The sequence below is a fragment of the Bos taurus genome, chromosome 22 (genome assembly GCF_002263795.3).
Source record: "Bos taurus isolate L1 Dominette 01449 registration number 42190680 breed Hereford chromosome 22, ARS-UCD2.0, whole genome shotgun sequence".
Classification (NCBI taxonomy): domain Eukaryota; kingdom Metazoa; phylum Chordata; class Mammalia; order Artiodactyla; family Bovidae; genus Bos; species Bos taurus.
This window is the reverse complement of record NC_037349.1, coordinates 57684134-57710768: the sequence shown is the minus strand read 5'-3', so window position 1 is coordinate 57710768 and position 26635 is coordinate 57684134. Positions and strand designations below refer to the sequence as shown.

The window sequence follows — 26635 nt, the reverse complement described above, 5'->3', positions numbered from 1 at the left end:
GGAAGCACTTAACACAATGCCTAGCAAACATCAAGTGCTCAATAAAGGCCTGGAGAACATAGAACAGGTCCAGAGGTTCACTCCTGGCTGCGGGGGCTCCAGGAATTATTCCAGGCTGAGAGTTGATCCTTGGCCCTCTCTGCCCCCAGGGAGGGAGAAATCCCCGGGGACTCGGGACACCCTGGCTAGTCTGAACTTGGCTGGGTGGGGCGGGGAAGGGGCGTGGGGGTGTGGGCTGCTGTCTGGGCGCTGGAGGCGGGAGGCCTGTTCCCACACTGAGAGTCAGATCCGAGACCCCCAGCGCAGCTGCTGCAGCGTGAGAAGCGCCGGGAGCCGGATGTGGAGGCGAGAGGCAGACAGAGGAGAGACTCATTACGGAGGGAGAGGAAGCAGTGAATAATTCATCACAGATGTGCGCCACGGAGGGGGCGAGGGCAGACAGAGCTTGGGAGGGCACGCGCGCGGGAGAGGCCCCGCTCGGCCGGCGGGGGGCACTGCTATCCTTGATAACCTCGTCATCCCTGAGCTGCCCCTGGCTCCCCCAGCACCGCAGGGGCCACACCAGAGGGTCCTCCTCACCATCCGCCCTGACCGCCCCTGCTCCAGCCTCACCAGCCTGGGGACACGCAAGCCGTCCGCACCCCAGGCCCTTTGGCCTGGCTGCGGCCTCTGCCAGCCACTCTTCCCCTGGACGGTCCCCTTGCTCCCTCCCTCCCCTGCGTCAGGGCTTTGTCCCAGGGTCACCTTCGCCCCACAGCCTTTGTGAAAGTGTACCCTGCTAGCCACTGACCCTCATGCCCTTTCCCTGCCTCGTCTTTCTTTCCAGCACGTGGCACCACCATATATCTCCCTCATCTGTCTTGTTCCTTAGCTGCCCCTCCTCCTAGAAACATCAGCTCCACGAGGGCAGGGATTTCTGTTAGTCTTCCTGTTTTACCCCCAGGGCCTAGAACAGTATGTGGCACGAAATAGGGGCTCAGCAGGTATCCCGTGAGCGAGTGAATGGCTCGGGGTATTCTCCTGCCTCGACAACCATCAACTCCCCCTCCACCCCCTACAGCCCCAGCTCTCTCCCCACATCCCCGCCTGTGGTTTGCTCAGTACCCAGAGCCCGTCCTAACACTCACAGTTGGCCTCTATCCCTTGCTGCTCATGCACCCTCCACGGCATCTCCTGCGCCCAGGACAGAGTCCAAGCTCCACGGTCTCCCACCTGCTCTGCCCCAGCTCCCTTCTGTCCCAAACCCTTCATGCTGACCAAAGTCGCCTGACCGATTCTCTGAGGCAGATCTTTGTACAAACTGTTCCCTTTGCCCAAATTCTCTCTTCTTCCCTTAGTTGTCTGGAAAACTCCTACTCATCCTTAAAAACCCCACTCTGGGACCTTCCTCCCCTCTCACAAGAAAATCACTGCTTCCTTCTCCAGGCATGAACAGGACCCAGTCCGTCCCCACATCAAGCCACCCCCCACCCCCACCATGCTCCGACATCATCTACACGTCGTTTCTCCCTGGGCCTGAGCCCCGAGTCAGGAACTGCAAGTGACACCTAGCACTTTCAAAGTATGACCTTACTGGTCCTTGCAGCCACTCAGAGAGGAAGGTTCCAATATTAATCCCATTTCACAGGTGGGAAAACGGAGGCCCAGAGAGGTAAAGACACTTGCCCTGGTGGCACGCCTGAGACTTAAACCCGGCCCATGGCTCCAAGACTTGTGTCTCCTGCCTCCCTTACATCAGCACACATCAAACTACATCTCTTTGAATTGAATGTAACCATTTTATGCCTCTAGAGGCTCAAGCTCCGCTCAGAGTCCAGCACTCAGGTCAGAGTGCAGCTCTGCAGGCCCCCGGCCCCCACTGTCCAGATGCACCAGCCAAGGCTACTGTGAGGACTGAGGCGGGCGGGGAGGACACTAAGCATCCAGCATCCTGGAGGTGTTCCCAACGCTGGGTGCACACAGCAGGGGCTCCCCTGGCCTCTCAGGCTGCAGCAGAGATGGGGTGCCAGCCAGGTCTGAACCCCATCTTTCCCCAGTCCCAGCCCCGGCAGGAAGCATGGCTCCTCAATTTAAGCCAAGCCTCAAATCCCATTCTGGGAGACACAGGAGCGGTTGCAGATGGCACAAGGCCCAGGGACCGCCCCCCTTAAGCAATCACAGGGTGAGGAGCTTGGGGGTCTTACCCAGGAAAGATGGGAAATAGGTTTATCTATGTTAAAAAAAAAAAAAAAAAAAAGGGCTGGAGGTGGAGAGACGTGTCCTCGCACATTTAAAAAAATGTTTTGGAAAAAAAGAGAAACGCCTTCCCTCCCCCCACAACCTCTTGAATCCCTCTTCCCCGAGAATTCCCGTTTTAAATGGATGTGCAGGCTCATAACACCGGCGAGCAAGGTCCCTAGGCCTCCTTCGAGCACCCCCAAAGGCGTGGGGAGATGCCACAAAGCCTGGCACCCATCAGCGCAATCTGTCCTCCAGCAATTAGGGCATGCTTCCCTCTGCCTTTTTCGCTTCTTTCCCGTTAAGGGCTTGCTGGTCCCAGACACAACCACCCTGGGGTCCCTGTGTTTGTGGGGTAGGGGCAAGGGGGGAGGGGGAGGAGGAAGTTGGGCTGCAGATGGCAAGACGAAATTCAAGATTACCAGGGGGGTCTCCTGGGTGCCAAGCCCCACCCCAGTCTTTTCTAATCGTCACTGCAGTCTCGGAAGGGCGGGCTTTCCTTGGGTGCCTTTTATCGACAGGGAAACTGAGGTTCTGAGCCAGCCATGCAGAAGTAAGAGCTGGGTCTGTCGGGGACAATTCAAGCACTTTCTGCACCTCCAGGACCCAGAACTGGATCCGCAGCATGAAGCTGGCTATTCTCCAAATCCTGGGGACACTCAGATCAGATGCAGGTCAGGCTGGGTCTGTCCTTCCTTCCAGCCTGGGTGGAGCCCTCTGGGTTCTCGGGGTGGGGGCGGCTGTGGTACCGAACAAGATGACAAAAGCCTTGATGGGGGAGGGATTCTCCCCTGGGGACCAGCGTCTGGGAAGCCCCAGGGGAGGTCCTGTCCCTATCAAGGCTGCTCTGCCCCCACAGAAGGGGATTCCAGGGGCCTCTGGGATGTCAGACCGCCAGCGAGCCACCCACAGGCCAGTGCAGGACCCACTCTGCCAACCCACGGACCCTGCCACCTCTTGGCCACTCCTGAGGCAGCCCCTCCCCCCATGGAGGCCCCTTAGCATCTGGAAAAAGATGCTGCTGACAGTTTTCAGAGCTGGCTTGAGAAACCCTCCGCATGTCGGCTGTGTGGCCACGGGCAAGTTACTTAACCTCTCTGGGCCTCAGTTTCCCCCTGTGCACCTCAGGGTGAGGATAGGGCCGACTGTGCAGGGCCACAGGGAGGAATTAAAGGGTTAGCCCAACGCCTGGCACACAGTCAGCTCCTTCTGAAAAGTACCATTATCCTGAGTTCTGAGGCCAGGAGCACAGAGGCTGCAAACCCACGCCCTCCACCCCATCCCACGTCCATGACGAGGCCTGGGGTCACAGGGCCTGGAGGGCTGGACTCCCTGCTCCAGACGCTCCTCCGCGCCCGCCCTGCAAGAGCCACTTCTGGAGCTCAGCCTCGTTCGGGTCCCAGTCCTGCATTTGCCCACAGCCCCCAGCCCCAACTCCCCCCACACAGCCCCTCACCCTACACACAACACACACACACACACACACACACACACACACACACACACTCTCTGCTGGTCCACCTCCACCCGCAGCCCCATGCCCCGAATCAGGAGAAAAGCCAAAGTCACCAGGGACATGGCTGATGAAGGGGAAGAAAAGTGGAGCAAGGTGGACAGTCACAGAAAGGCCAGGAGAGAACCCAGAGACGCGGGGACAGAGCAGGAGAGAGGACAGGAGGCCAGAGGCGGGTCAGAGAGAGGCAGGGAGGAGACAGGACCAGACCAAGAGGGACTGCGAGAGACCCGGAAGAGACAGAGGCGGAGAGAAGAGCCGGAGTCGGACACTCAGACAAAGACGTGGAGAGGTGGAGACTCGGGGAGCCAGCCAGGGCAGGGCGCCGAGTCACACAGCGCAGATTCCCGGACGAGACCCCAGAGCCGAGAGGAAGGCGGAGCCGGGGGACGGGGTGGGGAGGGGGCCCCTCAGCCGCCGCCCTCCAGCTGGACCCAGGGCCAGCCCTAGCCCCGGGGCCCCGTACCTTTGGGCCGTCGCCTCACCACGCCCAGCCGCCACTTGAGCGACACGGCCAGCATCGCGCTGCCTGCCCTGGGCCCGGGGCCCCGCTGCCCGGCCGCCCGGCGGCTCCGCGCTCCTCCGCGCTTCTCCGCGCGGCTTGCGCTTCTGGCAAAGGCTGGGCACTCCCTGCTCCTCCCTCCCCGGTTGCTAAAATAGATAATCCTCCCCGGAGCCGGCAGCGGTGCCATCAGTGAGGTCCTTCCTCCCCCGCAGCCCGGCCTGGAGAGTGCGGCTCCTGGGGGGGCGGGGGGCGGAGTGGCGGGGAGACCCTCGACATCGGAGCAAACCTTCACCGGCCCACCGGCTCCTCTATCCTCCCAAAGCGCTGACCTTGCCTGCTCACCCCATCTTTTGCCCAAATCTACCAATCCCCTTCCCTCTTTCCCCAGGTGGAGGGTCTGTTTGATGCCCCCAGGCCTTTGCACTCCCTGGAATGTTCCTCCACTCCTAGATGTCTCTGCCCAGGGAGGTTTGCTCAGAGATCCCCACCCGCCTGCTGGGCCCCAGTAATGCTTTGCATACTAGGTTGAGATTGTCTACCCCCTCCAAGCCTGGGAGCCCCTCCAGACAAGGACAGGGTCCTCTCATCCTGCATCCCCTGAGGTCAGCACAGGCATCTCACAGCCATGGGTGTCGAATGCTGAGTCTGAGGCCCCACCGCCTCACTCCCAGCTGCTACCCTTAGCCAGGTTTGTAACACTGAGCAATAAGAGAATCCCCACCGAACGGGCTGGGGTGAGGGCGGGGCGCGTGGTGCTGATGGAGACCTGTGAGAGCTCCAGGCATTCAGCAAGAGCTCAACAGATGCATCTGGTGTCCCTTCCTGTCTCATACAGCTAGCCTCCTCGCTAACCACCCCAGCACTACACTTGGAGCCAGGCAGAAGGGCAGCAGGGGGCTCAGGGTCACAGAACAGATGCGTGGCAGAGATGGGATGGACGCCAGGTGGGGCCCCTCCCCATCAGGGCGGCTCCTGCTTCCTCCATCCTTTCTGCAAACCACTGAGGCCGCCACGATGAATCAGGCCACAGAACACCTTCACAGGGAGGGCCAGATGCCCTCTTGGGAATCACGAGCTAAGTTGCTTCAGTCCTGTCCGACTCTTTGCAGCCCCACGGACTGGAGCCCGCTAGGCTCCTCTGTCCATGGATTTCCCAGGCAAGAATACTGGCATGGGTAGTCATTCCCTTCTCCAGGGGATCTTCCCGACCTGGGGATCAAACCTGCTTCTCTGGCGTCTCCTGCACTGGCAGGCGGATTCTTAACCACTAGAGCCTCCTGGGAAGCCCCCACTATGGATGGAGCGTGGGGCAATTATTCTGAGTCAACAGACCCTGCAGCTAACAGAGGTGACTCACCCAGTGAGACACTGATGCCCTCCTCAGTGATCCCCCCGTCCTTCAGATTCCACCCAGGAGTCTCCACTCGGCTCTGTCACGCCTTAATGCCTCCCTGAAGCTTAGAGATCAGCCAGTTTTGACAGAGAGCAGGCCGCAGACTCAGAGCGTGTCCCCTCCTCCCCCAGTGTGGGTTCCAGCCCAGTGCACTGGGAGGCTCTTGCTGGTCGTCTCGGGGAAGCCCTGTGGGGGCAACTCAGCGAGGCCAGTGTGCCTGGGTCCTTTCTACTGCATCTGGTGGGGTCTCCCTCCCTTCATCCTGAAGGCAAGGGTGGCAGGGGCCGCTCAGGGCAGCCCGGCAAGATGGAAGCAAGCATGTGAGGGGATCACACAGCTGCTTCCTGAGACACAGGGCAGGGTGTAGGGCGCCCCCATCTCAGATCGACCCACTCCACCGCAAGGCTGCCCACAGGCAGGGAGGCCCAGCCTCCAGCCAAACAGCAAGTCTCTGGCAGAGCTGTGCAGAGTCAGGTGAGAAAAGAGAGCTCCAGCCTCAGAGGATGGGCAGGCCCAGGTTCGAATCCTGACTCAGGGTGCACCCCACTGAGAGCCTCAGTGGGCTTATCTCCCAACTCACCCCAAGCTCAAAGTACCGTGGGTTGCCCCCATCAAGAGGGGCATGGACTCCACTCAGAAGTCACTGGGGCCCAGACACTCGCAGGCGATTGGGAGGCAACTCCCTGGGTGTCAGAGGGCCCAGGTCCTGGAGCCGTGTCAGGTGTCACCCCAGGAGCTGAGCGAGGAGCACGTGGTCCCTGCCCTCTGAGAGCACCCAACCCAGGAAGACGCTCTTCACCCAGAGTCTGCCTATCGGAACCCTGGGGACAGGACTCTGCTCTGTGTGGTGATCCCACAAGTTGGAGCATCTGTACACTGCAGATGCTCAACACCTCTCACCACGCACAGTCCAACTTCTCTAGACCACAAGCTCTCGGAGAGCTGGTGTCAGCCTGGACTCCGGCTCTTTCTGCTTCCTGCTCCTTCTTCCTCCAGCAGCGTCACCCCACTTTTCTGGGGGGGCTGCTCCTCCCCTGCACTCAGCTTGGGTGGAGGTTGCCCCCCTACCCCCCGCAAGCTCCTGGAGGGCCCTTGACCCAGAGCCCGCTAACCAGCACTCTCCTAGCCCGGCCACAGTGATGGGCTCAGGGGTGAGCACACGACCCAAGTCCTGGGACCTGATCAAAGTCCTGGGAAGGGGAATTCTGTCCATTGCAGGGTGTGCAGGGAAGTGGAGTCATGCTGGAGTCTCTGGTGGCCACTGTGACGCCAAAATGGAAACGGGAGCCGTGAAACTGATCCAACCCTGATGATGACGTGCCTGACGTCAGTAATATCGCTTTTCTGTTACTTTAGCCAATACATTCCCTTCTTGGCTTAAGCGAGTTTGGGTTGAATCTTTGGTGACTTGGACTCCACCCAGTGCCTTCCTCATTCAGCTTCCAGGGCAGAACAGGGACTTGGCCAACACTGAATGAATGAATGAACAAGTGAACAGAACACAGATTGACATGCTCCCCAAACTCTGCCTTCAGTGGTCGCCCTGAAACCTAGACTTGAGCTGAAGGAGGTCGAAACTGGATGATGGGTTCCTAGCTGCCTCAGGAGTCCCCAGACTGGCAGGAGTGGAAAAGAGACACTGGGGCATTCTGGTTTCTGGCCGTCGAGAACTTGTGTGTTATCTGAGCGGCTCCTGTCAGGTGCCCCCTCCCCCAAATTTTCACAGGGCTCCTTCTGCAGAAACGGTAGCTTGAGGGAGAGTGTGGGAGAGCGCAGGAGCCCCTAAAGGAGATGAGACCAATGGTGAAGGGGCAGATCAGGGGGCTTCCTGGTGGCTCAGTGGTAAAGAATCTGCCTGCCAATGCAAGGGACACAGGTTCGATCCCTGGCCCAGGAAGATCCCACACGCCTCAGAGCACCTACGCCCACGCGCCACAACCACTGAGTCTGTGCGCCTCAGCTACTGAAGCCTACACGCTATACAGCTCATGCTCTGCAACAGGAGAAGCCACTGCAGAGAGAAGCCCGCACACCCCAACCAGAGAAGAGCCTGCACAGCAACGAAGACCTGGCCCAGCCAAAAACAACTAACTAAATAAATTTCTAAAAAAAATTAGCAGATCAGCCCAGGTGGGGAGCCAGGAGGCCTGAGTCCAGGTTCCAGCCATCTGGGGCTACAGGGTGGCCCCAAGCAAGTCCCTCCTGTTCTCTGGCCTCTTGGGCTGAAGTCCACGGTCCTCCCTGGGCTCACCCTCCCTGTGAGTCCCACTTCCTCTCCCCTAAAGCCCAGAGACGTTCCTCCCATCACCTAAGGTCACACAGCCACTGAGGCAGCCAGGTCAGGATTTGAACACAGGGCCACCTGATTTCCCTTAAAAATGAGCTAACAGACCCCCAAGAGCTGGGCTCAGAGAAGGAAACCAACCGCAGAGGGATCCAGGCTGGGCTCCACCCTGGATTCTGCTTTTTCATCCCTGCCTCAGCCTCACGAAGCCCCAGAGGCAGCGGGTTGCTGTCACCCCCACCTGCTTTACCCCCACCCGCTTCCCTGAGCAAATTAACATCTCATCAGATATGCCTTTAATCTTCTCAGCCCGGCCCTTTCTTCCCCGTGGGCCAAGTGGTGTGACATTTCTGCTGCCCAGCTCTGCTGATCTAAATAAGACAGAGGCCCCCAGGCTCTGTATGGCAACGTTGTGGGGGGTGGGGGGAGGGGGGCGGTGGCCAGAACCCTCTTAACCGCTTCTCCAGGCTGGTGGAGGGAGGAAGTGAAGTGAAAAGTGAAAGTGTTGGTTGTTCAGTCATGTCCAACTCTTTGAGATCCCATGGAGTATAACCCCCCAGGCTCCTCTGTCCATGGGATTCTCCAGGCAAGAATACTGGAGTGGGTTGCCATGCCCTCCTCCAGGGGATCTTCCCGACCCACTGGTTGAACCCAGGTCTCCCACACTGCAGGCAGATTCTTTACCATCTGAGTCACCAGGGCGGAGGGAGAGGACAATGGCTATCCATCCATCCAACCATTCACTCTTTCAACCAGCGTTCTATTAAGCACCTTCTGAATGCCAAGCCGGGAGGTCCAGCCACCATCAGAACCAGTCTTCACCGCACTATCATTCTAGCGGGAAGGCAGAGTAAACGTCCCAGGATGTTAGAATAGAAGGCGAAAAATGCTAGAAATGAATGGAGCAGGGTGAGGGGTATGTGAGCACAGAGGGAGACGTTGCCAGTTCTAAAGAGAGTGGTCTCCTCAGAACCCACACTGTGGTCTCTAAATACCTTCTCCCAGGAAAAGGGTCCCCAGGGCTCCTCAGAGAGAGGCTGACTCCAGGACCGGTGCAAGATGAGCCCGGCACATCTCGTGTTGCTGTAAAGTAAGGGCGGGCTTGTGGCAGCGTTAGTGGTAAAGAACCTGCTTGCCAGTGGAGGGGACATAAGAGATACAGCCTGGAACCCTGGGTCGGGGCAGATCCCCCGGAGGAGGGCACGGCAACCCACTCCAGTATACTTGCCTGGAGAATCCCATGCACAGGGGAACCTGGCGGGCTACGGTCACAGGTTCACAAGGAGTTGGACACGACTGAAGCGACTTCACACACACACACATGGCCATGCTTGAAGGCTAATAGGGAGGGCTGAAAGGACACAGGAGCTGGTTTGAAGGGCTCCCACCAGCCACATGTGGGCCAAGCTGAGCATCGGAAAGAACAATGACTGCAAAACTGCAAAAATCCGTGTGTTCACGCTTCTCAAAAGAAAGAAAAGCCTCCTCAGTTCCTTTCGAGGGACTCAAGGCAACAACTGATTATCCTACGAACAGAAGATGCAGGTAAAGAATGAAGCATTTATCCCTTCTTTCTGTATGAACGGTACTCGAAAGGAACAAAATGAGGGACGTCATTCTTTACAGAAGAACGGCTGCAAATGGGTGCGGAAGAGACACAGAGCCGGAAAGCCGCCTTTTTGCAGCCCTAACGAAATCAGGGATCCGGCGCTGGGCATCAAGGGAGGGCAGAGCAGGACCGGTGACAGCAGGGCCAGGCAGACACCGCCTGCACCCCTGAAGTGATCTTAGCGTCACCAAAAGTGGAACATTCTGGCACGCGGGCCTCTTGATAGCATGTGGAAGGAAGCCCACAGCACCACCTGCTTTGCCTGCAAAATCAGACCTGAAAGAGGAGAGTGAAAAAGCTGGCTTAAAACTCCACATTCAAAAAAGCGAAGATCACGGCATCTGGTCCCATCTCTTCACGACAAATAGAAGGGGTAAAAGTAGAAACAGTGACAGATTTTATTTTCTTGAGCTCCAAAATCACTGCGGATGGTGACTGCAGAAATGAAAGTAAAAGACACTTGCTCCCTGGAAGGAAAGCTATGGCAAACCTAGACAGCGTATTAAAAAGCAAAGACATCACTTTGCTGACAAAGGTCCATATAGTCACTATGGCTTTTCCAGTAGTCATGTACGGATGTGAGAGCTGGACCAAAAGGCTGAGTGCTGAAGAATTGATGCTTTTGAACTGTGGTGTTGGAGAAGACTCTTGAGAGTCCCTTGGACTGCAAGGAGATCCAACCTGTCCATCCTAAAGGAGATCAGTCCTGAATATTCATTGGAAGGACTGATGCTGAAGCTGAAGCTCCAATCTTTTGGCCACCTGATGCAAAGAGCTGACTCACTGGAAAAGACCATGAAGCTGGGAAGATTGAGGAGGGCAAGAGGAGAAGGGAACGACAGAGGATGAGATGGTTGGATGGCCTCACCGACTCAACAGACATGAGTTTGAGCAAACTCCAGGAGATAGTGGGGAACAGGGAAGCCTGGCATGCTGCCGTGCCTGGGGTCGCAAAGAGCTGGACATGACTGAGCAACTGAACAACAAGATCCAAATCTCAGTCGATAGAAAGTACAAAGACTGAAGAATGTATTAATGACACCATGAGGCCGTTCCACAGGACAAATGACCCAGTTTTGCCAACACATAATTACAGTGAAAAAAAAAAAAAGACGGAAAGGCACTGTGAAAGATTAAAAGAGACTTGAGAGATTGACAACCAAATGAGATTCGAAGATCCTGGTTGGACCCTGATTTGAATAAACCAAGTGTGAAAAGACACTTGGGAGGTGAAGAGGGGAAACAGCACAAGGACTGAACAGGAGACGATGTGAAGAAATTCTGTTGGGTTGATGCTGTTATTTTAATTATATATAAGAAAAGGACTTTGTTGGAGATACATATGAAACAAACAAACAAAAAAAGCTGAAGATCTGCCCCTAAAATGCCTCGGGGGTATTCCTGTGCTATCAGTGCCATTTAGAAGTAAATGAAACGCTGAAATGTAAAATAAAAGTAAGTGGGGGGTTCACAAGGGCTTCCCTGGTGGCTCAGACGGTAAAGAATCTGCCTGCAAGGCGGAAGACACAGATTGGATCCCTGGGTCGGGAAGATCCCCTGGAGAAGGAAATGGCGATCCACTCCAGCACTCTTGCCTGGAAAATCCCATGGACGGAGGAGCCTGATAGGCTACAGTCCATGGGGTCGCAAAGAGTCGGACATGACTGAGCGACTTCACTTTCACTTTTCACTTTAGTCAGGGCACGGATTTTCAGAGAGGGACAGTGACTGTTCCAGCATCACACAGCTTCCAAGTAGCAGGGGAGAGGCTCCACCACGACCCAGCCGACGACCTTCTCCCCCGACCCTCTGCCGTCCACCCTCATCAGACCCACTCTGGGCCAGAAGCAGCCCCACGGGGGACTCAAAGCCCACCAGGCGAGCAGCTTATCCATCTGATGGCTCCTCAACTTTCCTGAGTCAAGGAAGAGAGTGCCATCAAGCATTTTCTGAGTGGGCCGGGGCGGCTGTCCGACAGGTGTGCCAACAGGGCCACCTGCCAGGAAACAGGTGGCATGCCTGTTAATAGTCCTGGCACTGCCCTCACAGCGCAATGATTAGGAGCAGACGCCTGGGCAGGACATTAACGAGCATGCAGATTAAGTCGTGGGGTGCTTGGGCAGAGGTGATGGAGATGCTGCATTTATGGTCGGTCCCGTGAGCCACCAGGGCTCCCCCACCAGCACCCATGCCTTCCCCAGCCTGACCTCCAGGGCTCCTCCCCAGGCTTGTCCACCGAGTCCCCGGGAGGGGACAGCCTGGGGGCAGCTTTAGCGGCCAAAGCACTGGGTTCAAATCCCGCCCTCCCCTCATCCATGTAGCGGGAATCCCATCATCCAAGTACACGGCCTCAGGAAATAACGCGGGTCTGGGGCCAGTCAGGGCTTCCCTGGTGGCTCAGACGGTAAAGAATCCGCCTGAATGCAGGAGACCTGGGTTCGATCCCTGGGTCGGGGAGATCCCCTGGAGAAGGAAATGGCAGCACACTCCAGTATTCTTGTCTGAAGAATCCCATGGACAGAGGAGCCTGGCGGGCTACAGTCCATAAGGTCACAAAGAGTCGGACACGACTGCAGCAACTTAGCCTGGGCCAGTCAGGGCGCTGTGAAAGGGACCTCCCTTATTATTACCTGCCAGGTGTCTGCTTTCAGACTATACCTTGTTTGAAAAATCTGAATAAAACCAAAGTTTTAATTGGACTCTGCACAAGATACTCCCCTTGGATGGCAAAATCAAGCCAGTCAATCCTAAGGGAAATCAAGCCTGAATACTCATCGGAAGGACTGATGCTGAAACTCCAATACTTTGGCCACCTGATACGAAGAACTGACTCCTTGGAAAAGACTCTGATGCTTGGAGAGATTGAAGGCAAAAGGAGAAGAAGACGGCAGAGGATGAGATGGTTGGATGGCATCACCGATTCAGTGGACATAAACTTGGTTGAACTCCGGGAGGTAGCGAAGGACAGGGCAGCCTGGCGCGCTGCAGTCCACGGGGTCGCGAAGTCGGACACGACTGAGAGACTGAACAGCAGCAGCCAAGACCTCCCCAGCCTCTGCACACAGCAACCCTCCCCACGAGCCCATGATGTGCGGCTAAGATTAGTCCCAGATACCCGGTGGAGAGCTAGGCAAAGGGCTGGCGGGGGGTGCAGCTCTGAGCCTGAACCCCACAAGCAGGCTCCAAGCCAACCCTCTTCCAAACACAGACGCCTCTGTCGTGGTCCCTGCGGGAGCGTGTGGGCAGGTGTGATTAAAGACAGCGAATGTGGCAAAATGAGGGCTGGGGCTGCAGCGCACCCCGGGCTCTGGGCAAGCTCCCAGCCTCGCTGCCCTTCCCGCCGTGTGCCCCTCCCTGTGACCGTGCCTGCGGGCGCGCAGCCCAGGGTGGGGCCCTCGGGGGTTGTGAAAGCCCTGCATCCCCTTGGCCACCGCGGGGGCAGCACCTGGCATTTTGGGAGGGTGGGGAGGTTCATCCGGGTCTGTGTGTCTGCTTTCAGTGGCCCCGAGGCTGCAGGTGGATGACATCATGGCCTGGGGGAGCCCGTGGGAGGCCCCAGGAGGCAGCCACATCCAGGCATCACCCTTCCTGGGGCGGCCTGCAGGTCTGTATCCCCCAGCCTGGCACACAGAAGACCAGGAGCCCCCACGGAGGGGTACAGGGGCTTGTACCCATCCACCCATCACTGGCATGGTCTGTGAGTTTCATCCCAAACCCCCGACCTCAAGCACACAGGAAGGAGGGGGCTGGAGGTCACAGAGCTCATTAGTGGCAGCTTCAGACCGAATGCTTGCGCTACATGCTCAGTCTCTTGGCAGCATCGGACTCTGTGGCCCCCACGGACTGTAGCCCGCCGGGCTCCTCTGTCCATGAATTCAGGCAAGGATACTGCAGTGGGTTGCCATTCCCTTCTCCAGGGGATCTTCCTGATCCAGAGATCCGAACCCACATCTCCTGCATTGGCAGGCGGATTCTTTACCACTGAGCCACCTGGGAAGACTGAATGCTTGTATTCCCCCCAAATTCTTACGTTAAATACCTAACACCCAGGGTGACGGTATTAGGAAGTGGGGCCTTCAGGAGGTGATTGTGGTCAATGGGATCAGTGCTCTTATAAAAGAGACTCCAGGGACTCGCCTGGTGTCCGGTGGCTGAGAGTCTGGGCTTGCAATGCAGGGGGCACAGGTTTTATCCCAGGTTGGGGAACTAACATCCCACATGGCATGCAGTACGGCTAATAAATAAATAACATTTTAAAATAAATAAGTAAAAGAGATCCCAGAGAGTCCCTTGTTCCTCCCCTGACATGAGGACAGGGCAAGAAGGTGCCGGCTATGGAAGCGGGCCCTCCCCGGAATCTGATCTTGGACTTCCGGCCTCTAGAACCGTGAGAAATACATTTCTGTTGTTCGTAAGCTACCCAGGCAGCGTATTTCATTACAGCAGCCAGAATGGACTAAGACAGTGGGGCCAGAAATACCAAGCCCTGTTACCCACGCCCACCCCAACCCCATGCAGGCAGTAACCACACACTCCAGCAACACCCAGGGATGGCCCTGGTGGGGGGCGGGGTGCCAGATAAAGAAAGGGGGAGTGCGTCCCAAGGGAGCCCTCTGGGCTGTCCACAGAGAGACTGGCCCAGCCAGGGTGACCTCTCTCTGCCCACTTGTCCTCAGGGCAGAGGTATCAGTAATCTGAGCAAAGTCTTGGGGCTCTGGCCGCTCGAACAAGCCACCACCGTGTGGGAAACAGGGCCCAGGACGGTAGGAAGCCGGGTGATGGCCCACGGGGGCACAGAGCTGCCCCCGGGACAGGGACACGGAGCCACGCAACACGGGGGACGGGGTAATCAGCCACAAGGTCGCACAAGATTGGAACCCTGGAGCTCCAGCGTGCTGGGTCCAGGGCCACGAAGCACTCACCGTGGGACCACGCCTCGCTGGGACCTGGCCACAGGCCCCCGGGCAGCAAGGGACCGTGTCCGAGTGACAGGCACAGAAACCACGGCGGCGAGGGAACCCCAAGCCACAGGTCATCAGACTTAGGGCGAGGACAAGGCCAAGGAGGGCCCCGTGGGCCCCGGGCCAGGTCGAAAGGCACAGTGGGAATTACTGGTTTCTCGCCAAGCAGTCTGTGTCTCCCAGAAGTTCCCTTCCATAGCCCTGAGTCTCCCACGCTTGCCCTCAGTCCCACCAGACTCGTCTTCCCAAGGCAGTCCTGTGGCTACCATGTGACCCAGGACAAGTTCCTGTCTGCCCTGGGCCTGTTTCCCCACGGTAAAGTTAGGGGGATGGCCCTTTCTGAGGATCTGTTCGCCACCAATAATCTATGAAATGACCATCACTCATCTCTCCTTCCTGAGAAGCTTCCATGGTTCCCAAAGGACCTCACTTGAATGAATGGACAAGGCACCCTCCTGAAGTCTGACCATCCCGCTTCTCTGGGCTTCCCTCCTGTGCCCCTCCTGGATCCCGGCCTCTGCTCTCTGTCCTCCAGCTTTTGTCCTTCGTTAACTGCACAGCCCCCTCCTCGGAAGGCCCCCTCTCCACCTCCCGACGTCCCCTATTCATGGATCACCTCCCCCAGGAAGCCCTCCCTGGCTCCTCCAGCCCTGGATAATGTCTCTCTTCACCCTGCTGGACCAACCGGACAGTCCTCGGCACCCCGTTACTCCCTCCCCCGTCCCTGTGCAGCTGCCAGCGTTGCTCCTCAGACAGCAGTGGCAGCCTCCTCCCTGGTCCCCCTGCCTTCCCTTCCCTATCCTTCCTAACCCACCTTCTACCTGCCCACCTTGAGGCAGTCAGAAATCAGATCTCATCTTTCCCCTGTTTATATCCTCCCATGACTCCCAGGGTGCTAGATGAAACCCAAATTCCTCCACAGGCCAAGGCCCCCTGTGACCTCTGGCCTCATCTCCTTCCACTCTCTTCACACTGACTCTAACGCCCACCCAGGCCCTCAACCACAGGGCCTTTGCACTCACTGCAAAGTGCCCTCTGCCGGAATATCCCCCCACCCACGTCCACACCTGCTGTCTGCACAGCTCCATCCCTCCCTCTCCCCTTTAGGTCCTTATTCAAAAATCACCTCCTCCATCTCCTGAAGGGGCTTCCTGGGTGGTTCAGATGGTAAAGAATCTGCCTGCAATGAGGGAGACCCAGGTTTGATCCTTGGGTCAGGAAGATCCCCTGGAGGAGGGCATGGCAACCCACTCCAGTATTCTTGCCTGGAGAATCCCATGGTCAGAGGAGCCTGGCGGGCTGCAGTCCACGGGGTTGGACTGAGAGTCCAGAGAGTTGGACATGACCGAGTGATTCACATGTTCACTTTCATCTACTGAAAGGTGCAGATTTCACCCCCCGGCATCCCTACTCCCTTCCTTGTTTTCTTCCCTCAGCATTTATCATCTGACAAGCCACTCTGTACTGGTATTTCTTATTTATCGTCTGTCTCCCACACTAGAATGGCAGCTCCACTAGGGCAGGGTGCATGTCCCAGCACACAGTAGGCGCTCAACGATAACCTGTTCAGTGAGGGACTCGAGGCACGCCCGGCCCGGAGGCGATTTCCTGCTCTCTGCCAACCCGAGGCCCCCTGGGCTCCCAGGGACTGGACGGGGGGCGATGCATCCTCTCAGTCCCTCTCCTAGGCTGCTGCGGGTATTTGCACAAGATCACCAAGCCATGAGGACAGAGCTGGGATTCGAACCCAGAACCCTCAGTTCCAAGCTCTCTTTTGATCTGTTCCTGGGCACTGAAAAACTCTGCAAGGAGGAAGAAGGAGGCACCCCGAGAGGAATCCTGGAGCCAGTGATTCAGAGTCCCCTGCCTCCGCATGGGTTCCAGCCGAGGGAGGCAGCCAGCCGCCGCCAGGACATTAAGTGCTAGGCCCCTCCCTGGGGACATGCCAGCCTCGGGGCTGCAGATCACGTGGTGTCCTGGGAATCCGGGCAGAGAGCAAGAGGTTAGGAGTGAGGGCACCTCACTCCTGGAGCTGCCGGGGCCTCTTCTCTGCCTGAGGCTCAGGCAGGGAAGGAAGAATAAGGAGGACGACAGCAGTGATAACCCAGTGGCACTTCTGCCCAGACCTCATGCGTTCCCAGCAGTCATTCACTCCCTTGCTGAAGACATGCTGAGCCGCGCTCATGCTCAGGCAATGAATAAAGCTTGTACGCACTAGGAGACACATACAAGAAGGCGGACAGAGATGCAGTCTAACGTAGGTGGAAAGAAGCACATCGAAGAAAAATGAGAGTCGGGTGAGCGGCCTGTGTAGGGGAGGCGGCCTCTCTGAGCAAGTCTTCACACGCAGGAAGGAAGCGGGGGACCCAGCCGGGCCGATCACCGAGGGAGGCAGAGGCGGCAGTCAGTGCAAAGGCCCTGAGGCAGAGTGGCACCTGGCCTGTCTGTGGACCAGGAAGGGAACCCATGTGGTTGGAAGCTGAGTGAGCGAGGAACTAGCTGTCTCAGGATGTCAGAGGTCACAGGGCAGACCACAGAAGGCTGGGTCTGTGGAGGGGGAAGTAGGGGCCATGGGAACAGGCACTGTGGCAATGGGGTGAAGGCGGGGAGGAGGCTTTAAGGACAAAGGTGTCTGATGTTCAACTGGGAGACGTGTGAGTTTGTGCGATGAAACCCTCTCCATTGCCTCTTCCTGGCCAGCATCTTAGTCAAGCCTGCCACCCTGCATCAGTCTCCAGGGCTTACTGTGTCCCAGCCTGAACTCAGATGGGCCTCATGGGGGCAGAGACCACCCCTGTGGGCAGGGATGTGATCCCTACCCTGAGGCAGCAGTAGCTGAAGGTCAGAATCAGGACCTGGGGGGTCGGTGTGGCTGCCCTGGGTGTACAGAAAGCTTGAGGGTATTTGGACCACCCGGGGTCAGGAATGGAGGTGTTGTGGCAACTGCAGCCTCAGCCAGACCGAGAGTGGAGCCATGTAAAGTGCAGCCTGTGGACCCAGGCCTGCCCTTGAATTAATTCTCGATGAACAACAACAGAAAAGTTCGGAAACAATAAATGGTTAGCAGCTCAATGCTGCTACAGCACCCAAAGCGCCTGATCAGGGCCTGTCTTTTCCGTGTGCTGTTTTCTTTCACTTTTCAAGAATTCATTGCTAATGTAGTTTTTAAAGGGCTTCCCTAGTGGTTCAGATGGTAAAGAATCCACCTGCAGTGCAGGAGACCTGGGTTCGAGCCCTGGGTTGGGAAGATCCCCTGGAGGAGGGCATGGCTACCCGCTCCAGTATTCTTGCCTGGAGAATCCCCATGGACAGAGGAGCCTGGGGGGCTACAGTCCAGAGGGTCACACAGAGTCAGACACAACTGAAGCAACTTAGCACGCACACACACATGTACTTTTTAAATGTATCAATATCCCATAGATTAAAAAGAAGAAGAAGAAGAAGAAGAAGAAGAAAATGCTGGCCCTTCACCAGACAATCAGAGAAGCACCGCTTTGGAGGAACTAACCAATGACAAAAAGCTGGTGCCCAGCCTGAGGTGTAACTCAGCATAAAGTCATGCTGCAAAATAAATGTTTAGCTTTTGAAATGACACAAAATTGTTATGTATGCTGAGATGGAGATAGCTTTGTCAGATCAGGGTTTCTCAAGCCCTGGCACAACTAACATTTTGAACAGGATGATTCTTTATGATGCGGGCTGTCTTATGCATCCCGGGATGTTTGGCAGCCTTGATGTACTCCTTCCCCAATTTGGAACCAGTCCATTGTTCCATGTCCGGTTCTAACTGTTGCTTCCTGATCTGCATACAGGTTTCTCAGGAGGCAGGTAAGGTGGTCTGGTATTCCCATCTATTGAAGAATTGTCCACAGTTTGCTGTGATCCACACAGTCAAAGGCTTTAGCGTCGTTCGTGAAGCAGAAGTTTTTCTGGAATTCTTTTGCTTTTTCTATGATCCGGCGGATGTTGGCAATTTGATCTCTGGTTCCGCTGCCTTTTCTAAATCCAGCTTGAACATCTCAGTTCACATACTGTTGACATCTGGCTTGGAGAATTTTGAGCTTTGCTTTGCTAGCATGTGAGGTGAGTGCAATTGTGCGGTAGTTTGAGCATTCCTTGGCATGGCCTTTCTTTGGGATTGGAATGAAACCTGTAGGCATATGAGTTTGCAAACCCTGGTGTCACCCGAAGGGGCGACCTGTCGGATCCTACCTCCCTAAAGTTGGCCCATGGAAGAGGCACAGCGACCACTGAGGACCGGTCTGAAAAGGTCACCCTGGGAACCAGGAGAGCCTCAGAGACGCTGTCCACACAGCGGTAAAGCTTCCTTCAATGCCTCCCAGAGCCCAGGGGCAGTAGACCAGCAGCTGGACAGAAGCCACAGCCTTCAGCCAGAGGTTGAGGCTGAGAGAGGGGTCTTCGTGAACGGCTGGTCAATAAGAAGCTGGATGACAGCCTGGAGAAGGGGAGCTGGTGGAGGGGACGCTCCTAAAGACGCCTTGGGAAGCTCGACTTTCAAACCGCCCGTGTCTGTGCTCCAGTGGGGGGCGGGAGTCGGGGGCAGCGCAGATTCAGAGGGACTGGATGCCTGTGCTCTAACCTGGGGGGCTCCAATTCACAGTGATCCAGCAGGGGTCTCAGGGTCTGCCTTTTTAAAGCTCACCAGGTGATTTTCATGCACACCAAGTGTTGAGACCTCCCTCCGAGGGCCTCAGAATCTCCTGGGAAGGTTGATAAGAAATAAAGGTTCAGGCAGGAAGGTAAGAAAAGAGGGAGGGAGGGAGGAACAGACGGAAGGGAGGAAGGAAGGAAGGAAGTCTGACGACAACAAGTGTGGGTGAGGATGTGGAACCACTGGAACTCACACGTGGCCTGTGGCGATGTAAAGCAGTACAACTTTGGGAAGGAGTTTGGCTGTCTCTCTCTAAATATGCATATCCTAAAACATACCTCGATAAAGCCGTTAAGAATATGCTTACCCTACGGGCTGACAGCTGAACTTGAAGGTGTGTAACCAACAGAAACGTGTGCACCAGGCTACCAGGAGGCAGGGTCAAGAAAACGCAGAGCAGAAGTTTCTCATAAAGTCAAAAATTGGAAACAATCTGGCAGTCAAGCAAAGGAATCCTACACACACTGCTGCTACCCGGGCCGCAGTGAAGGAGCTCCCAAACCTGGTGCTGAGGGAGAGGAGCTGGACAGAATACACAGTCAGTTTATGTGAAGTTCAAGAACAAACAATAACAAACTTCATCATGGAAGGATATTTACAAGGGGTAATGCTGCAAGGAAAACGAACAGAACGATCATCCAGAAAGTCAGGAATGTGCATACCTCTGGGTGGAGTGAGGGAGATGCAGCTTGAGATAAACCCACAGAGAAAATAGAAATTTCTTAACCCGAGTAGTTACAAGGGTGTTCACTTTTCATCATCTTTTCCTCCTCTTCTGCGTTACAATCGCATGCATATTTTACAATTTTCTTTATTTTAACATTTTTTATGCATCTATTCCCAGGTGGCGCTAGTGGTAAAGAACCCACCTGCCAATGCAGGAGACACAAGAGATGCAAGAGACACACTTTCGATCCCTGGGTCGGGAAGATCCCCTGGAATAGGAAATGGCAACCCACTCCAGTATTCTTGCCTGGAGAACCCCAGGGACAGAGAAGCCTGGAGGGCTATAGTCTATAGGGTCTCAAGGAGCCGGATACAACTGAAGCAACTTAGCACACACACACCTATTTATTGGCTGTGCTGGGTCTTGGTTGCAGCAGGTGGGATCTAGTTCCCTGACTGGGGATCGAACCTGGGCTCCCTGCATTGGGAGTGTGGGGTCTTAGCCACTGCACCACCAGGGAAGTCTCTACAATGTTAAGTTTCCCTTCTAGTTCCAGCAATGCTGATTCCTCAGGCTTGGGTTGGGGCCCTGGGATGAGCATTTTAAACATGCCCCCGCCAGCCCTGCACCCTGAAGATTCTGATTCCCAAGGTCCTGAGGCCACACCAACCTCTAAAACACCCATGTGTTGGGAAGAGGAGCCTAGAAAGCCAGCCCCCAGTTGGCAAGCTGGGCCGTCGCTGGTTAAAAGTGCCCAGAGGACCCCCAGCACCGTGGCCGGCCCACAGCAAATCCAGTCCGAGTCGGTGCACTAAAGGATGACCTTGGGGGTTTAAGGAAGGAAGTCCTGCCGGCGGGTGCCACTCTGGATGCGGGTGATACTGGAGGGGAGCGTGACACAGAGTGGGTGAGTCAGTGAAATCCCATCGCAGAGGGGCTGGCGGCCTAGTGTGTCCACTCTGGAGGCCAGGCTCGGTGACTGCCCTTTAAGGAAAACAGAAAGGATGAGGAGGAAGCAGTTAAGAGGCTGCCATCAGGAAGGCGTCTGCTCGGGCTTCTGCCGAGGCGTGTTCGGTCTCCCCAGAGTCCAGGTGGGGATGGAGGAGACGGGAGCGGGGCAGCTTCAAGCCCACCCTCGGCACGAGGCCATGGAAGACAGAGCTGCGTGGATGCCGCCAATCCGTGTCAGTTGCTACCCCGTCACCACGGGAGGGAGTGGGCTACCCCCACAGTAGCTCCTGAATTGCTGATCGCCTGCTAAGTGCCAGGCCCTGGGGCAATGCTGGGAAGAAAAAGACGGCAGTCCCAGCCCTCTGCTGTGGGACTCAGGGCATGAGAGGGGGCAAAGGGAGGCTTTCCTGGAGAGAGGATGCTGGGCCAGGTCCACAGGATTAGTGCGGGTTCCCCAGGGAAGCCCCCTGTGCCCCAGAGGCAGAGAGAAGTGCATGGGCAAGGGTCTGGGGTGAGAGTAAGGATGAACACGCCTGGGTGCTCCCCAGGCTTGGCTCTGGGGCTTTATGCATCCACGTGGATTATCGCATGATGACACTTTCATGCAGGTGCTGCTATTCCCACTTGACAGATGAAAAGACAGGGCCACAGAGAGGTTAGGTAGCCCACACAAGGTCACACAGGAGGCCTGCGTGGCTGGAGCCCAGAGAGGGCAGAGGGAAGCGGGGATGGGAGAATGGAGGGGGCAGAAGTGCCAGGCCTCGTGAGAGGACGCTGACCTGCAGCAGCCAGGAGCCACTGAAGGAAGGAGGAAGTCAGGGCATCAGCCACGCTTCAAAGGTGCCCTACGGCCAGGGTACGGCCAAAGTTGAGCACCAGTAGACGGCGGACAGATACCTCTCTTGTTTTGCACTGATGGAGCCTCAGTGCACCATGGTCTTTCCTGCAGACAGCACGGTCCATACCGACTCCTGACAAGGCCATCTTGGACACAAAAGCACAAATTTTACCATGTGATGAACATAAGGAAGTGCTTCCTGGCACGAGCCTCGAAGACCCCACTTAAACCTTTGATTAATCCTCTACAAAGCGCAGTTAAGCCACTTCCGCGGTTTCTGTTGCCGTTTTTGCTTTACTGAGGTCGATTTCATCAAGACGGAGTCTTTCTTAATTAAAACCTGTAATGAAGATTTGACTCATCAATCAGTTCCTTTGCCCACAGCACACACCACTTGATCACAGCATCTTCTGCCGCCTCAGATTCCCCGTTCCGGCCGTGATTTCTGTCCATTTCAATTCTATCGGGTCAGAATTTTGCAGATCTTAATGTTGGCATGGAGATTTGATTCTTCTGTCAATTTTTAGATCAATAACTACTTTTTTTTTTTTTTTTTTACTGTGCACAGTTTTAGCCAATGTCAGTTTTATTTTGTGTCGGTTATTTCTACTGGCAATGTTCATGACAGATTGGACTGGAGACGAATGGTCCGTGATTTTTTTCTCCGGGAATCTGTGACAAATGGAAATATGCTTGCAAACCAGAAAAAGCACAGGGCTCTGAAGACGGGGAGAGAGAGCCAGACCCAGAGAGAGACCACAGATAGAGGCTACCAGGGAGACACAGAAAGACACGGAGGCGGGGAGACACACAGGGAGAGGGAGACCTGTGAAACGGCAGTGCAGCTCCTGATGGCTCCTCAGAGTCACATGGCGCTGTTCGAGCGAGTGGGCCGCCCTGCCCTGCTTCCTCTCCAGCCCCTTAAGGGACAGCCCCACCTGCAGGCGGGGGTCCTGCCTGGAAGGAGAAGAGGTTCTCGGAGTCCTTCCCGGCTCCGCCTCGCGTTCGCGCCAGGGGAGGGCCTTCCGCCAGGTGGACCTGGACTCTGAGACGGGCCGGGGCCAGGGCTGGTTTTGGTAGGTCTCCTCTCGTCTGCCAACCCCGATCCATCAGGAGTGGCTGCATGGAGATGGGTTTAAAAAGCCTCCGAGGTTAAGTCAGCAGGAAGCAGCGCGGCAGTCAGCTGGCAGTGGGCCGGGGGGCGGGTCTGGCGTTCCCTGCGTCTCCAGTTGGGGCAGTGAAAGGCGAGGGCCCAGAGATCTGAGTTTGAGTCTCAGCCACAGCACCATCTCTCTGGGCCTCCGTCCATCTGGGAAATGAGAATGTTTCTATGATCTGGCCTCAGGAATTGTCGGGAGGATTAAATGAAATAAATGGGGCGCATGTGTGTGTGCGCTCAGTCGCTAAGTCTTGTCCAACTCTTTGCAACCACAGACTGCAGCCCGCCAGGCTCCTCTGACCACGGGATTTCCCAGACAAGAACAGCGGTAGGTTGCCATTTCCTCCTCCAGGGGATCTCCCCGACACAGGGGCTGAACCCGAGTCTCCGGCGTCTCCTGCACTGACAGGCAGATTTTTTACCGCTGGAAGCCCAAAGGGTGTATTACGCAGGCGCCAATAAATATTATGAATGAAGGGAAATTTGTTGGGTGAGTGGATGATGAGGTAAGAAGCCCTGGGCTGGACTGTCTCACACGGGGTGTGCCAGGTCAGCTGCTTTCTCTCTCTGGCCCTCAGTTTACTCATCCATAAGATGGGTCTGCTTCTTATAAGCAGCTGAACACACACTTGGCATGTAGCCCACTGGTCCCACTCCTGGGTGTTTAGCCAAGAGAGACGGAAACGTGTGTTCACACAAACCCTGGCCTAGAAGGGCTCCTGGCAGCTTAGGTCATAGTAACCCCAAACTAGGAACCACCCAAATGCCCACGAACAAAAGACTGAGTTAAGACACCCTTTTTCTTACACTCGGCAAGAAAAAGAAAGAGGTTCCGTCACACAGCAGCACTGGGGGAATCTCAAGACATGACTGTGCAAAACTATATGTGTATGATCCCATTTCTATGAAACTCTAAAAAACACAAATCAATTGATATTGATGAAAAGCAGATGGGTGCTTGCCTGGGTCTAGCAGGAACGATTTGGGACGGGCACAAGAAAGCTTTCACGGGTGATGGGAAGGCTCTATGCATGGATCGGGGCAGTGGTTACACAAGTCCATACATTTGTCAAAACTTTCAAACTGTACACTGAAGACGGGTGCATTTTATCATACGTAAATTATACTTCAATACGGTTCATTTTTAAATGGGTCCTGAGACAACCTTCTTGCAAAGTTTCTTGGGTTGGTCTATGATCAGATGGTATATACCGATGGACAGGCCAGACCTTGTCACCCTGGAACAAACTCTACAAGCGGGAGGGGTGGGGGGCATTTCTTTAGGTGGTACCGGAAAAAGGAGCCCACGGCACCAGCTGTGTTGAGATTCCCCTGTGAGGGTGACCCAGCTCTGGGGTCAGGCTGACCCGGGCAGGAACCCTGCCTCTCGCCTTCACCAACTCGCTGTGACACTTGGGGCAAAGCAGTTTTCCTGCCAGAGTCTCAGTTTCTAGAACAGTCCTGTTTGTTAGCTCCTAGCTCTGGGCTGAACACCAGGCCATGCTATCAGCCCTCATCAAAATTGGGAGACCAGTACGGACATGAAGCGCATCTCTGGGGCTCCCAGCTCTGCAGAGGTGGCCAGAAGCTCTTGCATGCCGCTCCACTGGGCAGTGAGGCGGGCCTGCCCATCTAATGCGTGACGGTCTATCTGCCGCTAATTACTGTGATTCTCCCATCAGCCTCACAGCATCTCCCTTCCTCCAGCAAAGGGGCTGATGGTGAAACCACCTCATGTCAGAGTATTCAGACAGCTGCTGACCCCACCATGGGACTGCATGATGGACGCAGGAGGTGTCCCCAGCTGCCCCGACAGCTTGGGGGGCCTCAGAGGGTAAACCACCCTCTCCCTGACCACCAGGAAGCCTGGGAAGACCCTGCAGGTCTGGCCGCCCCGCAGTCCAGAACCCAGAGCAGATGAGAACCAACACTCGTCAATGAGCTCGGGATGAAATCTGCACCCAGCTGCCCCTCTGACCCCAGAAGGTTCTCCTCTTCTCTCTGCTGAGGTCATCAGCCTCTCCTGTACTTCCCTGAGTGGTTTCTCCCAGTCTTAAGTGAGAAGGGGACAAATGCACCTTGACGTTGCCAGGTGGGGCTTATTTCAACAAGCACCATGGTTGCTCTGTGACGGTTCCCTTTATGTGTCAACTTGGCTGCTCGGTCAAACCCCAGTCTAGACGTTGCTGTGAAGATATTTTCTAGATGTGATCGACATTTACAATCAGTTATTTAGTGAAGCAGATGACCCTCCATCACGTGGGTGGGCCTCACGCTGTCAACTAAATGTCTTAAGAGCAAAGACCGAGACGCCCCCCATAAGAAATCTGTCTCAAGGCTGCTGCACAGAAACCCTGCCTGGGGCTCCAGCCTGCCCGAGCTGCCCTATGGATTTCTGTATGCAAGCCCCAGCATCACTTCCATCAATTCTTTAAAGCAAATATCTTCTTTTTTGATAGCTATAAAGATAGATAGATCTCTTATCCCTCCTGTTTCTCCAGAGAACCCTGACTGATACACTCTGAGCCCACGCTCCTCATTTAAATGACTGAGGCCCCCACCACAGCAGCAGTTGTTTCTACCCCTCCATCATCCAGACTCAGGTCTTCTGGTAACAACACTCTGATTTTGCTCTGGGGAGACCCCCACCCCCACCCGCTGTCCATGCGATTCATGGGGCTGACCTTCCTTCCAAGGTGGGCATAGCTGATTAGAGTAGCTCACTCTCTCTGCCACCTGGACCCAGCTGTGCATTCTTGCCCCACGAGACTGTGGGATGGTATGAGTCTGGAGCAAAGCCAGCAGCACAGAGAAAGAAAGATAAGGAACGGGAGGACGGAGCGCTGATATCATCCTTCGAGTCCCTGGATTCAGCCCTTCCTGAAGCTGTCGTGAGCATGTCAGGCCTCTTCCTTGGGGTGCCACTTGGGGTTGGGTTTCTGTCGTTTCTAACCTGCAGCTTCCTGCCTGACACCGCCTCCTCTTCAGGCCTGAGAGTGAGCAGGTGGCCACGGCTCACGGAAAGGGCCCGGTTTGTTTTGGATCCTGGTGTGTGAAAGCCGGAAGCAGAGCTGATGAGCAGAGTGGTGGAGGGGAGGCTGAGGAGGGAGAAGGAGTGGGAGGAGGCACCCAGCATGGGGCTGCCAGGGGGCACAGGCTGGGGGAGAGCAGGGAGCGGTGGGCCAGGTGAATTCACCTGGCACTGCTGTGGGTGTCATACACTGGCCTCTCGTCTCTCCAGGGAGCCTGCAGCAAAGCGAGGTCTCCGCTCCCACCCTCAGCACGTGATGCCCCGCTGTGCCACCTCCACACAAATACTCAGCAGTTTCAGCCTTTTCAACGTGGGCCCTCTGCTGGGGATCTCTCTGTGCTTTGTTTTTTTTTTTAAAAATTACTTATTTATATCTGGCTGCATCAGGCCTTATTTGCGGCGTGACGGATCTTCATTTTGGCACGCGGGCTTACCTGCCCCGTGACATGTGGGATCTTAGTTCCTCAACCAGGGATAGAACCAGGGTCCCCTGACTTGGAAAGTGGATCCTCAACCACTGGACCACCAGGGAAGCCCCTCTCCGTGGCTTACTTTCCAGTCCCTCTGTGAGATGCTGCCAAGCACTTCCGCACACACTTTACTGGCCGTTTGGGTCTCCTCTGTGAACTGCCTGCTTGGGAATCTTGGTCAGTTCGCTTTGGGGTTGCCTGTCCTTTTCCTGTTGATCTTTATGTATTCTGGATGAGCCCTTTGTCTGTCAGCAATATAGGCTACATATGAAGGCGTCTGGACCTGGGCTTTTGTTTGCTGGAAGACTTCTGATTACAGTTTCAATTTCTGTGCTTGTGATGGGTCTGTTAAGATTTTCTATTTG

At 55.8% G+C, this 26635-nt stretch overlaps 1 protein-coding gene across 4 annotated transcripts in view; it reads right to left on the bottom strand.

Moving 5' to 3' along the window:
• GRIP2 (glutamate receptor interacting protein 2) overlaps positions 1–26635 on the bottom strand; it is a 103878-nt gene that overhangs the window by 58105 nt on the left and 19138 nt on the right. The window contains exon 1 of one of the 4 annotated variants that reach the window (XM_059880137.1): positions 4197–4477. The exons of 1 other annotated variant lie outside the window; for it this stretch is intronic. In XM_059880137.1, coding sequence (XP_059736120.1) covers positions 4197–4422 — 226 coding nt within the window. In that variant the 5' untranslated portion in view covers positions 4423–4477. Of the gene's footprint in view, positions 1–4196; positions 4478–26635 lie in introns of those variants that run through there. 2 more of the 4 variants (XM_059880138.1, XM_024983321.2) reach the window with 2 other exon arrangements.